The sequence below is a fragment of the Cydia amplana genome, chromosome 14 (assembly GCF_948474715.1).
Source record: "Cydia amplana chromosome 14, ilCydAmpl1.1, whole genome shotgun sequence".
Lineage (NCBI taxonomy): Eukaryota > Metazoa > Arthropoda > Insecta > Lepidoptera > Tortricidae > Cydia > Cydia amplana.
In genome coordinates, this window is record NC_086082.1 from 3,066,304 (window position 1) to 3,084,094 (window position 17,791).

General features: G+C 36.3%; 1 protein-coding gene across 1 annotated transcript in view; it reads right to left on the reverse strand.

The window, feature by feature from the left end:
- Window positions 1–17,791, reverse strand: part of LOC134653883 (SET domain-containing protein SmydA-8) — a 39,942-nt gene that overhangs the window by 19,249 nt on the left and 2,902 nt on the right. Inside the window, exon 2 of the mRNA XM_063509245.1 lies at window positions 13,527–13,569. Within this exon, the coding sequence (XP_063365315.1) occupies window positions 13,527–13,553 (27 nt within the window). The 5' untranslated portion in view covers window positions 13,554–13,569. The remainder of the gene's footprint in view (window positions 1–13,526; window positions 13,570–17,791) is intronic.

The window sequence follows — 17,791 nt, forward strand, 5'->3', positions numbered from 1 at the left end:
AACAACGTTGCATACAATACTTTTTCTACGACCAAGCACTTACTTTGAAAATGCTTTGAAATTAATTTGTAAATTTAACAAATATTTTTCATTCAAGAAGTAGCAAAGAATGGAGGGTACGGGCGGGAAAAGAATGAATGAAATAAAAAATCCTATCTATGGTTCACTCATCTGTCATAGATGACAATTAAAATTAGGTTGGCAACAATGTATTTCATACAATATTTTTTAAGTGGTGATTACACGAAGTATCGTAAAAGTGCCAAAAAGATACTGAGTGTATGCACAAATACTTTTTTGGGGAATAGACTAAAGACTTGTCTTGACAACTATAAGATAGGGGTTTAAAGGTGTGTGCACGACCCTTTAAATGACAAATAAAAGTACGGGAGTATAAAAACATTTTATTTTTATCATGGGTCTGATTTGTTTGACTCTAACTACATTAATTAATTCTACTACATTAATTAATTCTACTACATTAATTAAATTGTGTTTTGTTGGCGATCTGTTTTCATTAATAATTGTGATTCAAAATATTCGCATGTCATGCCGAATATTCGGCGCTTCGGCCAAGAGAGGTGCCGAATATTCAGTATTCGGCCAAAACCACTATTCGGGGCATCTCTAGTTTTTATGTTTCTCTCGTAAAAATGGATCGGTGATTGATTTAGAATGTTGCGAAATGTTTATGCGTTTAATATCCTAATGCGCTTTGAAGTGCTGATAGTGTTATGTTTATGCTAGTGCAGTTTGTTTTACAATAAAGTGTTTTTCAAAATCGATAGACATTATTATGGAAACTCGAATGGCAGGGGCAGATTTACAGTATTTGCTATAGGCCCCAGGCCCTGTAGTAAGCACTAGCCGCTCCTTTCTCAGAACCCATCATATAGACTGCCGCCCCAAATATCTGGCCGCTCTAGGCCCGGGCCTACTCGGCTTTAGGGCAAATCCGCCACTGTAGAATGTGGTCAAGAGGGCATAAACCCGGAGTTACCAGTCCGAGTTAGTGGTAACCCTGGATGGTGCAAGTGGCCTTAGTAGATGACCCATTATGGAAAAGTATTACAGCTTCCATAAAAATGTATGTTTGGTTAATAAAAATACTATCAAACCAGTAGGGCTAAGATGGCCGGCTCTTTATCATTTGTCACCATGGCTGTCACATTCTAACAAATATGTAAGTGCGAAAGTTACGCATAGCATGACAGGTGATAAAAATGCGACCATGATAGCTGGTCGGGCTTTAAGATTGACCCAGGCGATCGTAACGTAACCATGGCAATAAGTGACATGGAAGAATTGATTCACTCATGTGTATATTTAGGTCTTGAAATAAAAGTAAAACTGATTGTATGGCCCAGCTGTGTTGGCATCCGAGTTGGCTGCACCAACTGTCCATACGATTCCGACACGATTCACCTTGGACGCGCTTGGACTGGCTGCAAGACAACCGTGTGGTACCCGTTTATAGAATTTCAAAGCTCATATTTTTGGCTAGCGAAAGTGATATAGTTTGTCAAAGGACTGTCTCATTTCAAACATAGACAGAAATAATCATAGGTACCTGGTCTACTATCTTTGTTTTACACTAGTACCTACTAGCACCCAAAATAAAAGGATGTAGTTTTCCTGGTTCTTAATACTGACACAAATTGGTTTGACCAACTATAAGTCGCATGTCGCACGACATACGAATTACGATGCTTAGAAATAGAGAAAATGTGAAAAATCTCACTTTCTCAGAGACAAAGATTTTTAAATGTTTCTTTATTTTTGTGCTTTGTGTGATAAATGATAACTCAGTTTGCAGATTTCAGTTTAATAAAAAAAGCGGCCAAGTGCGAGTCGGACTCGCCCATGAAGGGTTCCGTATTTAGGCGATTTATGACGTATAAAAAAAAACTACTTACTAGATCTCGTTCAAACCAATTTTCGGTGGAAGTTTACATGGTAATGTACATCATATATTTTTTTTAGTTTTATCATTCTCTTATTTTAGAAGTTACAGGGGGGGGGACACACATTTTACCACTTTGGAAGTGTTTCTCGCGCAAACTATTCAGTTTAGAAAAAAATGATATTAGAAACCTCAATATCATTTTTGAAGACCTATCCATAGATACCCCACACGTATGGGTTTGATGAAAAAAAAAATTTTGAGTTTCAGTTCGAAGTATGGGGAACCCCAAAAATTTATTGTTTTTTTTCTATTTTTGTGTGAAAATCTTAATGCGGTTCACAGAATACATCTACTTACCAAGTTTCAACAGTATAGTTCTTATAGTTTCGGAGAAAAGTGGCTGTGACATACGGACGGACAGACAGACGGACAGACGGACAGACGGACAGACAGACAGACAGACATGACGAATCTATAAGGGTTCCGTTTTTTGCCATTTGGCTACGGAACCCTAAAAAGTATACGATTTATGGTTGTGCTTATCGTTATCACGCATTTTGTTATATCTATCTCATATCTGTCCTGCCATGCTAAACAAACACATTGTGTGTTCATTACAATACCAATACAATACAAGGGTCTCGTTACACTGGTTAATCAAGTCCACGACTCGCTAGCGCCCGCACCCTCTTTCACCAAGATTTACACCGTTGACAGATAGTCGGCGTCGCGCGATAAAGGGCACCGAAATGACAAGTCGTCACTCGTCATGTCAGTGCGACGATTATAACTTAACGTAACGACTTAAAGTAAGGGCCACGTTACACAGGTTAGTTTGAGTCCACGACTCGCTGGCGTCCGCACTCTCTTTCATCAAGATATACCTACTGTTGACAGATAGTCGGCGTCGCGCGATAAAGGGCACCGAAATGACAAGTCGTCACTCGACATGTCAGTGCGACGGTGATGACTTAACGACTTTCGCTTGTTGATAGGTCTTAGGGCCTCTACACTCACCGATAATTGCATGCGATTTGCATTAGGTACATCGCGGGTTTTGATCGAACGATTTGTTGCACCTACTTAGCTTTAATTTGGGGAAAAAATGCCGCTCTTAAGTAATTGATTGATTTATTAGAAAACATAATTCCCCAACGAGGGCGCCACTGGACGGTCGATGCAGCCTCCCCATTTTCGTAAATAATAATGTAACAAAATCTGACTGGTCCGCGCGACTTATGATCACCTCAGCCCTTGAGTTCTTCAAATAATGTCTATTTTGATACAAAACCTTCACAAAACTCGGTAGTTTTCAAAACTCGGTAAGACGGTTCTTACACTGACCTAATTTGATCCTTACCTACTTAAATTAAGGTAGATTTTGGAATAATGGATGCAAGATATTTTGTAGAGGTTACATTGCCAAGTTTTCTGGCAATGCATTCGTGCAAGTGCATTTTACATTCATACGCGTTTTTTGATGTCTATTTATATGTCTGCGACATCTAAATATTTCGGTGGTTCTTAGAATGCAACACATGTTTATTCAGTGCAGCTGTGTCAGTTTGTGTCACAGACATATATTATATTATATCCAAGTACTTTTGGATTTATTTGGAAAATTTTAGGGAAATTTCTGGTTTTTTATAATTAATAAAAAAAATTAATGAGCGTTATTAAGTTGGCTTAATAACGCTGGCTTACCGTGAAATAAAATTATTGTGAATTCTCCTATTACAAGCACAATATGCTTGGCCAAATATTTATTTATTTAGCTATACCTACTTATACTAAATTAGTTTAAAGGAAATAAGAAAGTGGACTGTATAAATAACATGTCAGTTATTTACTTTGCTGTATCAAAACGTTGTCAATTAGTGTGTCGAGCAAGTTTATATTCGCATTACGAAGTAAAATATGGCGGCCTGTCAAAGCGGACCATTACGACAGGAAGCATTTGGAAAATCTACGGTTTCAAGAACATTACATTTCTCGACGCATTATGAGTTTTAGACAGACAGTGTCGTCTGGCCAAGTTCGAAGGAAAGAGTAAATAATTAAACTACAGCAAACGTCTCGGCACTCATAGTTATTTAAAAGTGGATAAAGCCATGTGTACATCGTTGTTCCTTTGCTGTAAGCGCCACTTGCACTATCCCACTAACCCAGGGTTAACTGGTTAAAACGTTAAAACTCAAACTGGTAGGTAACCATGTGGTAACTCCAGGTTTAAAGCGGTTAACGGTGCAAGTGGCCCTTAAGAGGATCAAGAGGCCTAGCCAAGATAACAATTGAACATCGACAAACCTCAACCAAAAAAAGTACCTATCCAGTAGCCTATACCTATACCCACTATACATTCTGAACCCTGAAAACATTACACTCCTTTTTTGGAGCAGTCGTGAAAACAGCACGTGGCTATATGCATCCTTTAGTTTTGAATGAAACAATAAACACCTTTCTTTTTCCCACTTACTAGAAAATGTCCTGAGGGGCTACCGCGAAAAACGAAATTCGCAAATTGCGTGGATTTTACTCAAATGAAGGCGTAATTAGAGTGACAGAGAAAAATGCCCGCAATATGCGAACTTCGATTTTCGCGGTTATATTATAGCCCTATAAAAGGAAAGATATAATAGCCCCTGACCAAGGGTTTCCTGGCGGTGCGCCCGCGCAGCTCGCAGCGGCGCCCATCACTTGTCAGCGCGTCGTGTTGTGACGCGCGCCCCTAATTGCTATCTGACGGTTACCGACATAATTAGGACGAACATTCGATATCTACATGAATGTATTGGTGGTTGGTATTGGTATTGGTATGGCTAAAACTGATAGATAATGAAGAGCAAGTAGATCTAAATAAAACAGTTTATTATCCTGCAAACATAGTTTTAAGGGCGCTTTACTAGAATTAGGTTATATATTATGATATTTGACTCATGTAACAACACTTTAGAGGAGATATGTAACAAGGAATTTTAACCCATTTAAGTAAGATAAGATTTAATATGGATAATTGGATCAGAAACGTCTTTTTTGTGGACATTGTGAAAGTTAACGATTTTGTTATTACCTATATTTTGTAAAACTTTCATATTACAAATTTAAAGAAGTACCTCGGTGGTTTTAACGGTAAGGATAAAGTATGAAAATTAGGCTTTAAATCAGTTTATTTTCTATTGTTCACAGGAACTATTAAAAAGTATTTGACAGAAAATGGAACTGCGTTGTTGTAAAGAACATAATTTATACATGCGGTTTCCCTTATTCGCACGAATATGAGTGACTGCCATTAAAAAGAGATTCGAGCATATTCGCTCTATACAGTTCAACCACCACTCATCATCGCATTTCCTCGCACCACCAACGTCGCGTCGCACCGTTGCCAACCGCAGCCAACCATCCGAACAAAACACGCGCGGCTCGCCCGGACTCGTCGCCATTTGGCTCGCGCTGCAACCTTGTCAAACTTGATTGATATCGTGCCGAGGATATTAGAAGCATGTACTAATCAGCTGTGGTACAAGTGAAAGGGCCTATGTTGGTCGAGTTCGATAGTAAGATTTTTGGATCGTAACATCAGTGATGAAGTTGGATATGCTGTCCTAGTTGGCCTAACTAAAATGGAATTGGGAATGGACATGTTGCTAGGCAGAGTGATGGCAATTGGACTAAAATGTTAACAGAATGGTGGCCGCTTTCGGATGAAAAAAACGCCTGGTGTCCGTTGACTCGTTGGGTGGACGACATCCGGCAGTGGGCGATAAAGGGCTGATATGATGATGATGATGATGATGAGTTGGCCTATCAGAATCTGATCAGGGATAAGCTGTCCAAGTCTGTCCAAGTTAAAGGCCAAAGCACCCCGGCTACGTACCTAATGCGTAAACGTGCTGTGCGTGCGGTATTGGAGCCGTTCACGCATAAGTCAAGCAAAGGGGTGTGCCGTCTCTCATAAGGATCTGTATAACTAGTAGTTCGCCCCGAACTGAGAACTCGCGGTTCGCCAAAAATATCAATTGAATGCAGTCGTCAAAGGATCGAAAACCGCGTACGATTTATTGCAAGGTCTGTGGAGCCCTTAACTGATACTGTATCTGTGTGTGATATTTCATAAGATTTTGAGAAACTAATGGCATTCAGTGGGTAGTGATTGAAAATATGATCAGTGTTTACCCGAATATTTGTTAATTAATCTGTCGGTACTCGCGAAAATGACCCTTCTCTCCTACCCGCCAATTCTAATGATAGAAAAGTATAAATATAACGTACCATGGGGTGGAAGATTCATTCTCGCTTGGCGCTGGAACGAGTAACACTAAATTTAGCACGAAGGTTACTGCTTGTGAACTTAAGATTGTTTAAGAGTGTACGTAGAAGTAAGTAGTTGGAGTAAATTAAAAGTAAAATGATTGTACCAAGGACTTTGATTCTTCACAAGTCAGAAGCGGTGGATCAACGGCGCCCACAAAAGGACTAGAACGTGTGAGTACCTAGTATATATATACATGTTTTATATACTCGGACGTTATGGTAGTAAGTTTTAAGTTGTAATGCTTGTAATCTCAAAACCTAATTAAGAATGTGTAGATACGCGATCATGGTCAAGTTAAAGTAACAAATGCAGACTTATTACATAATTTAGAATTCTGCTGGTAATCAAAATCGATACAGGCATTGAGCGAGTGAACCTTATTTTTTTACAAGATCCATGTTATAAGATAAGACCGTGGTTACAAGTATCTTAGAATTTGAATACTTACTTACAATTCGTGTGTACAATGTAGTAGTAGGTTATTTATTTGTGTAATGTCGATGTTTTGCCGAGCATAGGCATATACGATGATACGTGATCGCGATTATAGTAAAATTGAATACGATGAATACGATTTGGATAAATATTTAATGAATCCGTTAGCAATCAAGATACAAACATGTATAATTGTACGTGTACGGTTATAGGCAAGTAACTTTAGTGTCATTAAAGGAAGTATTATTTAACAGAGTGGTTTTAAATTTAAATTTAATAGCCCATATTGTGAAGCCCATATACAGAAGTGCTCGGTTGTTATGCCGTCGTTAAATTGAAAGTGTTTACATGATGTATATTATATACTTACGTGACTTTCGAATACTGAACTTAATCTATTTACATAGTATGAGCTAAATGATCTAATAAGTAAAGCCATACATGATAACGCCTTTGATTGGTTTCTGAAATGAATAAATGCTGACACGTTGTCATTAGTACCTATGTATGAGTGCCATGTAGGTGGTTGGATAGCAACAAATCGAATGTCTAGTTACCTATGTAGGTGGGTAATAGTGTAGTTAGCATGAAGTTAGTCACCATGTAGGTGGTGTACCATAGTCAGACCCTAATGTCTTTGTTATACAGATTTTTATTGGTAAAATAATTACATTTTGCATCGTCATTCAATTTAAGTTAAAATGATATAGTAGGTAATTAAGTAATTAATAATGGGAGGCAACCCTTAGAACTTCGAACCCCATTCAATACGAGGTGTTGGAATCAGTGATCGTTTTGCATAGATAATATAAATTCGTCAATTGAGTAATAAGCGTGTTTTAGAAGTAATGATTTCAGTCTTTGTTGAATTGTTGTCACTTTTGATTCCTTTATGCCAGTCGGCACTGAATTATAAATTGTTGGTTCACGATCTTGAACGACTTACGCGACTTCGTGAGCCGGTATTTAGGAGCGAGCAGGACAGGCAACCTGCGAGCTGGGCGACTACGGTTAGATGCACTACACTTGTACAAGTGTATATTTGTTCTGACAAACATACAGTAAGCACTTAGTAGTTAATATTTTGTGTTTTAAATAGAGATTGTGCAGGATAGTCAGTGGGTTTGCCATCAATTATACAAAGGGCACGTTTTTGCATTCTGAGCAGTCTATCGCGATCAGCAGCTGTACCGCAAAGATCGACACCTTGATAAAGTATTGCGTGGAAATATCCATTTCAGTTATTGATTGTTAAGTCATGTACATACATTTTATTATAATTAAGGTGTTGCATACAGATCAGTAGGTCGGTCCATGACGTCCTGTGATACAGTTCAGTAAATCAATCTATGACGTCATTATAAAATAGAATTAATTAATCATCATGCGTACTAACAAATCTATAAAGTTTCCTAAATTAGTAATACATTAAGATATGATACAATTACAAGAAAGTTCATGTCACATACATTACAAAATAATGTTTTTTAAAGATTATAGTTATCTGGATGTGTCTTTTAATTGAAAAACGCATTTTAAAAAGAAGTTACGGTAAATATGTAACAATTATCTAGTTATCATTTTTGTAATTTAGTTTTCTAGATCGCATGGAGGTTCTGTTGTTTAATTAGCTATGGAATTTTATTAGTTATTAAGATACATGTGTAATGTGGACCATTTCTACACAATTGCAAGTTCGTGATAGATAGTTTGCTTATCCTGTTTTTGTTCAAATAAATGAGGGTTTTCGCGAACAAGAAGAGCAGCTTGCAAAATATAGATGCAGGGCAGTGTTAATAGTTTGTAACGAACAAGGTACGGACGGCAGCTATCTGCTTTACGCACATTCGTCATAATTAGAATACTCTTTTTCTGCATTATAGAAAGTTGTTCAGCCTCGACACTATCACCACAAAGAACTACAGCGTACCGAAGCCATGTGTACGCGTAGTATGCAGATAATGCATACTCGAAGTGTATTCTTTCTTTGTATGTTAAGCATATACAAATTTCCACATTTTCGTTTTAATATTTTGTATATGGATCTTCTAATTCATGCCCGCATCTATGGCTATACTTAACAAATTGAATACCGCGACCTCTTCAATATTACATGATGCAGTGTCTAACTTAGTTCCAATGGTTTATTTTTGTGGGTGGGTTATATGATTTTGGTCTTTTTCAAGTTAATTTCTAAGTTATGTTCACCGACGCATTTCGGTACGGAACTAAAAATGTTCTGAAGTTGTGACCTACATTCGGAGTTGTTATTGCTACTAAACAATAGAGAGGCTTTGTCAGCAAACATAACGCAGGTTGTGTCTGTGTTAAGTATTTTTGGCAGGTCTTTAACAGGTATATGTCAGAAATAGTAGGCATCCACCAACGCTTCCCTGAAGTAGGTATTAAGCAAATAATATGACGCGATTTTGATGTCACAGTTTTTAATTCCTCCTTATCAACGTAGTGTACTTGGACGCATTGCTTACGGTTTCCGAGGTACGATTTGGTTTGAACCAATTATACGCAGTGCCGCGTATTCCCATCCCGTACAATCTACAGAGTAAGATTTCGTGTGATACTTTTTCATACGCTTATGTCATGGCTAGCAAAAATCCCAAATTATGTGTTCGGTTGTCTAGATGTTCTGTATGTATTGATAAAAAAAGGTAAACGATAAAATGCTGCACTTTACGAAAAAGTTGTCTTAGACTCGATTTATTAAGATAAGGTCGGGTAAGAGTGCGATAGGACGATATTGGTTTGGATTGATTACGTCACCGTTTGTAAATATGGGTTTAATAATGAATATTTTAAGTAAGTCCGGGAATATTCCTTGATTAAATAACTGGTTAATCAGTTTTGTCAGTGGCTGTGCTAACTTTATAAGAACGGGCGGTATTTCGTCGACTCCAAGACTATTTTTATTTTTGAGTTGCCTTACAATTTTTATTGTTTCGGTCACCGGCTGTAAGAATATTGAGTTGGTGGCGGGTTATGCACACGACGCGCGCGGTCTGTTAATGCTCCAGCTTTATTAAATAATAGAGCTACCTGTTCTAGCGTTGATTGATAAACAACTGTTGTCTGTGTATATGACCTATGGGAACATATCGTAACATATCGTGTAGGCGGTACCCTAAAACCAGATTTAATGGCTAGTTACCTATGTAGGTGGTTATGGTGTAGTTAGTTAACTTGTAAGTGCTATGTTGTTCGTGAACCTGATGTTTCATTACCTGAGTACGCGAAGAACGATCTAGTTGCCACGTTATTACCTACGTATATTTAATATTATACTGCGTACACTAGAGCTTGATCCTATGATAAGTGGTTTGGATAAATAAAATAAAAATATATATGTTTTGTATGGTAGGTATCATTGGGAACAGGACAAACAAACCACATGAGATTTGTTATTGGGTTCATTGCAAATGGATACTAAGACCAATATGTTACTGGTACCATGTAGGTTTGGAGGTGGTATGTTATAGCTAGACCCAATGTCTAATGAGCCAATTTATGTGTGCTCGCTTTGATTATTTAGTTAGATTATATGTCGAGCCATGTAGGTGTGCTGTTTATGAGTGCAGCCATGTAGGTGTGCTGTTTATGAGTGCGGTCATGTAGTGCGCAGCTAGAAAGTCTACAGCCATGTAGATGTGCTGTTTATGAGTGCGGTCATGTAGTGCGCAGCTAGAAAGTCTACAGCCATGTAGATGTGCTGTTATGAGTGCGGACATGTAGGTGTGCTGCCAGAGTCCACGGATGTAGTATTTTGTACGAGCTTAGTTTAAAGAGTTTAAAGAGTTTAAAGAGTTTAAAGAGTTTAAAGAGATTAAAGAGATTAAAGAGTTTAAAGAGTTTAAAGAGTTTAAAGAGTTTAAAGAGTTTAAAGAGTTTAAAGAGTTTAAAGAGTTTAAAGAGTTTAAAGAGTTTAAAGAGTTTAAAGAGTTTAAAGAGTTTAAAGAGTTTAAAGAGTTTAAAGAGTTTAAAGAGTTTAAAGAGTTTAAAGTGTTTAAAGAGTTTAAAGAGTTTAAAGAGTTTAAAGAGTTTAAAGAGTTTAAAGAGTTTAAAGAGTTTAAAGAGTTTAAAGAGTTTAAAGAGTTTAAAGAGTTTAAAGAGTTAAAAGAGTTTAAAAGAGTTTAAAAGAGTTTAAAAGAGTTTAAAAGAGTTTAAAAGAGTTTCAAAGAGTTTCAAAGAGTTTAAAAGAGTTTCAAAGAGTTTCAAAGAGTTCAAAGAGTTCAAAGTTATGAGTTCAAAAAGTTCAAAAAGTACAAAAAGTTCAAAAAGTTCAAAAAGTTCAAAAAGTTCAAAAAGTTCAAAAAGTTCAAAAAGTTCAAAAAATTCAAAAAGTTCAAAAAGTTTATAAATAGTCTGATCAATGAGTCTAAAGAATCACTTTCCTTGTGTAGGTGATATGCTATAGCCGCTATAAGTAGATATGTACAAGTGCTAAATTTAAATACGGTAAAGCATTGGTATGCTGTGCAGGGTGAAAAAAAAATATATTTTAACAACCAATCATGCAGCGCACTGAAATTTAATTACAGGGAAAAATGAGGTCAGCGACGGTGGACAGATGACGCGGAACACTGCGACAGCCGAACGTGAGGTGCCTAAAGACAGATGTCGTCACCACAGGAGACGCTGACGTGGGTGGCTTCTCTCTGATGACTCTTACGAAGAAGGACCGCGGGAGTCAAGGCCACGCTCACATCATCAAGTTTGTAGCTAGTATTGTAATCGTACACCCTTGAAGGGTTACAATGATGTAAGTGACCAAATTAATTTGATTTCAGAGAGAAAACGTTAGATAATTACAACTGTTAATTACATTATGCCTAATTAAGCCGTTAATGTAATTACGTAGCTTCTAAAACATTATTTCCATAAAACAGTTCCTATGTCTAAAATTTGAACGTAGTAAATTTAATCATGACCATATAAAGAGATTAGTTAATTATCGATGTCCATTGCTAAATGCTGTGAAAGTTTGTTTCATTATTTCTATTTTAATGTATCAGGCTAAATGTTGGTGATCGCACCATGTTTGTTAGAGAACTTAATTGAAAAAAAGTGTTTTACAGTACTAAAATCAATGCAATAAATTTGGGTTTATTCTATAGGTACTTGCCTTGCTTGATAGTAATGTGTCTATAATCCTACGTGTAATTAAGGTAAACATCATAATCAGCCAATCGATAACGCGCTGGTCAACTCACAAGTATGATGATTATGTAGCTAAAATGACTAATCGTTTGAGGATTTATGATGTTGTAAAGTAAAGGGGTCGATAGTGTGGTTAATAATAGACCTCTTTCTTTTTTTTTATTATTAATGTACATATATTTCGTGAACCTTTTTATGGTTTGTAGTGTAAATAAGTCTTTAAATATCCCTTTTTAAGTAACATTAATATTAGTCTGAAGAATAAATAAGTAACATTTACATCTGCAATACCTGCTACCATGAATAAATTAAATCATTGTTTAAATTATTTTTAGCGAAATTACCGTTTGTAGTTTACCTCTATTTGAGTTGCTGTAATTCTTTGTATTATTTTATTGTAATCAGGTGTACAATGAAGAGTATTGGTATTGTATAAACAGACTACTGTTATCTAAAATAGGATTGGAAAGGAATTAGGCAACACGGCCGAGTGTGATATTATTGTTGATCGTGCACCGGAGGTAGCACGCAGTCGGATGGCCGAGTGTGATATTTCATAAGATTTTGAGAAACTAATGGCATTCAGTGGGTAGTGATTGAAAATATGATCAGTGTTTACCCGAATATTTGTTAATTAATCTGTCGGTACTCGCGAAAATGACCCTTCTCTCCTACCCGCCAATTCTAATGATAGAAAAGTATAAATATAACGTACCATGGGGTGGAAGATTCATTCTCGCTTGGCGCTGGAACGAGTAACACTAAATTTAGCACGAAGGTTACTGCTTGTGAACTTAAGATTGTTTAAGAGTGTACGTAGAAGTAAGTAGTTGGAGTAAATTAAAAGTAAAATGATTGTACCAAGGACTTTGATTCTTCACATGTGGTAAGCCGAAATATTTCCTGTCAAATGTCAAATGCCTATATTATGTTTATTTTATTTTATTTTTATCTTGCTAATTATGTCAAAATGGTAAATTTAAAAACGATATTATAAAAGTGTAAGCCGAGCACTTTCAATTGATACTAAACTCGACCATACTTTCTTGCAAATAAAATGACCAGAATAGCAAGACACCTCACAAACAGCTTTTTGGCCTTCTAAGCTCTTCTAGCTCAATAACCCCTTGATCGAGCCTGCTCATAATTTAATGACTAAAATATAATGCCCTCGACTACACGTTTACCCAATTTCATTTAAATTAGAACAAATTTACTTAAGTTATTGTGTATCAAACTATCTTCTGACAGTTCAGCTTAAAAACATCGAAATGCCGGGACGTGCCGCTAGCCAGCCGCGTGTTCAAAGTTGAATGTAAGAACTTCGCTTCGCTTCGCTCGCTCGTTCGATTACAACGCGCAGGAGCACGTCTACGCACACGAATCAGTGCACAGCCCAGCCATTAACCTCGCATCACAACAACACAAATTATAAAAATTATGAAGCTATGACGTTTGCCTTTAGTGGCAGTTTCACACTTTGTCGTTGCAAAGTCTATGAAAGACTCTAGATTTTCGAATGTCTCTTAGGTACAATCGAAGTAGGTAACGTTTTGCGCGACTTTAATAAATGTGGTTGGTACGCACGCCTCCGCCCGGACCCGGAACGTTCTGGTGTGTTGCGCAATGTAGCTCTAGCTTCAAACAATTTTGGTTTTAATTTGTCCTTTACTACTGCGTCAAATATTTATTATTATTTACCTTCTTTTTATGCGACTTCTTATTCATCTCGTGGTCAAAAAATCTGAAACAAATGAAGTAAAAATAAAAATGACGTAAAAGTCACGTCATTATAATCGCCAACAGCTGTTGCTTTTGTACATTCGCCATGAGATATATCGGAGCGGCCAAGGTGTTCACAATATCTGAACACGCACTCTAACGCCTTGACAATAGAGGCGTGTTCAGATATTTGAGAGCGCCTTGACCGCTCCTATATATACATGTATCTGGTGGCGACTGTACCTACTGGATTTAAAAACAGAATTGTAAATCAAACATTATGTGAAAAGGCACCATATGGTGAGGAGATAAAGGTTATTGTTGATTGGTTTAGACGCGTTTTCTCGGAATCTATTTATTATGAAAATGAATAAAAGAATGCTTTTGCTTGTTAGGTACCTATATCTATATTTAAATAGTTTTGGCACTTGTTGAATGAAAATTGTCTCCGAGACAGCTTGTCGGATGTACCTATCTATAAAGAAAATCATCAAGGTTTTGGCATTTTGTTTCATTCACTCTTTTGTTATGATTATTAGTATGTTGTGTACCTACATTATTACCCGATTAAAAGTACAACTTTTAATTACACAACACTTTTTGATTTTCTTTGATTGGTTTCGGTTATAGAGTGATTCTGTTATGTCTGACCATAGGTACTCGTAGTGAATATGTAGATTATACTCAACAACTTTAGGAAGAAAGAAAGAAAGAAAATACATTTATTTACGTCAAATCAAACCGCTTTACTATGGAGCTAGCCGAGAAAACGTAAAAAAACGTATCCTCTCATTTCCGTCTCTATGGAAAGGCAGCCTAAGCGCTATAATCGCATGCTAACTAAATTGACTTAATCCCATTCGCTTTTAAGTCCTAAATTCTTTATCCAAAGCTTTTAACAATTGAAAAGCAGCCGCGGAATCTGCTTTTAATTGGACATGACAGACCGACGAAAATACGGTATCAGCCAGCCTATTATGGATAGCTTTATCCACGTGATAAAATAACTGTCACTGTTTAACACCGTGGGAAAGAAAGTGACGGACACCGTTTTATCACGCTGTCACGTAGACAAGAACGACCATCATATCCGTACAGCTGTTCGTTGCGAAAGAGACAGATCGTGTCGGATAAACTGGGAATGTATAATAATGGAGTCTGAGGAATCTCGAGTTGAAAACAATAAAATACGAATTATAAGTATGTCGTATATGAAGACTAAATTTTCAGAAATACACGAGCCCCCGCCATTCAACCAAAGTTACCTACTTTTAAAACGACAAAATCAAAACTTAACATGAAATTGACTTGAAAATTGAAGTAGGTACCATATAATTATCTGGTACTAGTTTTAATTGCTAAAATTTTTATACAAAATATACAAATGAATTAGAGCGAATAGAAGTTTTTACGTACAAAAGTTCTACGCGCTCTTTTTTTTATGTCCTACTACCTTATAACAGTTTTTAGCTACGAAAACTGGTATATAACAAACATAGATTATATAATTGTGTAACCCAGTGTCAATGTGTTCCGCTTTTCCTCGACCACGTTTCAACAAAAACAATAAAATGTTTATTTTTCGTTCAATGCGGACTGCCAAACGTACGTGAAATACGGTGATTGTTTTGACGTTTAAACCTTCGTTTTATTTGTAAAATTGGCGTTTGTTTAATATCCTTGGCTTTTAAATCAACAAAACTGAGTAAAAGCTGGCGTATGTTACATTTATTTGTTTTAACGTGTTTTAGCTACCGACGAAAAGAGAATGTCATAAGTTTGACATGTGTATGATGTGTATGTCTGTATAATCTATCTAATCTAATACCTTTAAACGAGCAATTCTTGTTTATTTATATATTTATTTATTTATTTATATTATATATTTCGGGGATCTCGGAAACGGCTCTAACGATTTCGATGAAATTTGCTATATGGGGGTTTTCGGGGGCGAAAAATCGATCTAGCTAGGTCTTATCTCTGGGAAAACGCGCATTTTCGAGTTTTTATATGTTTTCCGAGCGAAGCTCGGTCACCCAGATATTATAATTTTATACGGATTGGCGGTAAAATATAAACGCCTTTGCCCAGCAGTGGAACACTGAACCAGGCTAAAAAAACCTCAAAGCAGGTGCTACAGGAGGTAGTAGGTACAGTATCTATAGATGGTCAAGCACATCTTGTCAGTAGAAAAAGGCGCGCATTTCCATTTTCTATGGGACGATATCCCTTCACGCCTACATTTTTCAAATTTGCCGCCTTTTTCTACTGACAAGATCTGCTTGACCATCTATAAGTAGTGAGTGGCGGAACTGAACTGATTATATACCTACCTACATTATTTCTATAGAATTGATACCCAGTAATTGAACAAATTCTCGTCAGACATTAAACTAAAGAACCATCAATCAGGTCAGCAGCTAACGTCGGTATAAATCAGACAAACAGACGAATAACTTTGTATTAGATACGCCGTAAAACGTTCAGCCGGAGTATTGCTACAAGTAAATCCCACCAAAAATATATGTATGTAGAATTGTAGACAATGGATAAATGATAAATTCAGTCGCGGGATAAGTGTGGCTGGCCTTTACATTGGAGCTGTTCAGTTTATACATTGATTAGTGTTTATTGCGAGTTTATACACTTACCATTAAACGCATGTAGCAAATTTAACTAGACTCCTAAACTAAACAAAAATTGGTTGTCTGTAAAGTCGGTTTACGGACGATAATTTTGCGTGATAACGTCATAAAACATTGATGAAAAATTGCATACTTTTATACGTTACCATGGAGATCTGTCCACAACGTTACCATGGAGATCTGTCCACAACATGACACTTTTTCGTGCATGCTACCGGTGTTCGTCGATTTATCAGACGTTATCACGTCAAAAAATATAACTAAATGAATCTAAAACCCATTTCATACCTATATACATATAACTCTGTCTTTTTTTTTTCAATAATTGTTGTGTTCAAAGACAAACAAAGAATATCATAGGTAATCGGTCATGTACAATGAGCTGCGAAATTGCATGGAGAAATTATGAATGTAGTCTTTGAAAAATTCGCCGTGCATTTTTACGGCTGATGGTACCGAGTATAGCCGTGAACATCTCTGGGAAGTCGATTCTAATTTGTCCATTTTTTATATGCTCTTGAACTGGTTTTGACACAACAAACGATCGTCTTGGTGATTGTAGCGCTCATCTTTCGCACGAAATTCACTTCATTTCGCATGCACCAATCAGCGTGAACGCTCTTGATGTATCAAAATAAGATCAAAACCGTAGCAAATTGTTAAAAATGAACTTGCATAAGTTTTTAATTATTAACGTTCGAGCAGTTGGATGCACATGCACTGCCAAGGGGCGTGTTCAAATGTCAGTTTATACAATATGAGGCCGTCGGTTCAATCACTTGCCTCGTGCTGAATTGCAAGCCAAAATAAATAAAAATCATATACCTACAGCGTGCACAATGTGCACATATTTAATATAAAAATAGAATAGAAAAAATAGAACATTTATCTGGCGTAAAACATTATACGAAAAACAAAAAAACGCCAACAGTAGTTTATGTCAATGCTAAATAATGAAATTCGTTAAAATACGAGTGTGACTTTATGAAACGAGCAGAAAGCGAGTGCGAGAGCGAGATCGTTGGACCAGCGTCTCAAAGCTGTGAGTTTTTTTATTTTATTTATTCGGGAAACATACAGCACATAATAACACAATAAGGTAAAAGATATAGTTAGAACATAAGCCAAAACAGTTTCCATTTATAGTTATTACAAAATTCCTTTGCTCCGAGAAAGAAAGTACAATTATTAATTATTTTGAATTTAAAAGTAGAATGTAACAGTAACATTCAGTAACGAGCACGATTAAAAATATAACAAGCATAATCTAGAATTTGGAAAATACCAAGCACAATTTTTAATTTAGAATTTAGAATTTGAAATTTCAAACAATAGATACAATACAATAACAATTAGAACAAGACAAGATTACAATTTTATTATTTTATTACAAGCTACGAATGAACGGAATTTGCCAAATTATGTGTTATTTTTTATTTTGTCTGAGTTAAGATTAGGATCTCGCTTGAGAGTGTGAATTTTATTTTTTTTAACAAAAAAATATAGTTGTCTGTAACGTCGGTTTACGGATGATAATTTTGCGTGATAACGTTATGATGATATAAAAACATAAACATAGATGAAAAATTGCATACTTTT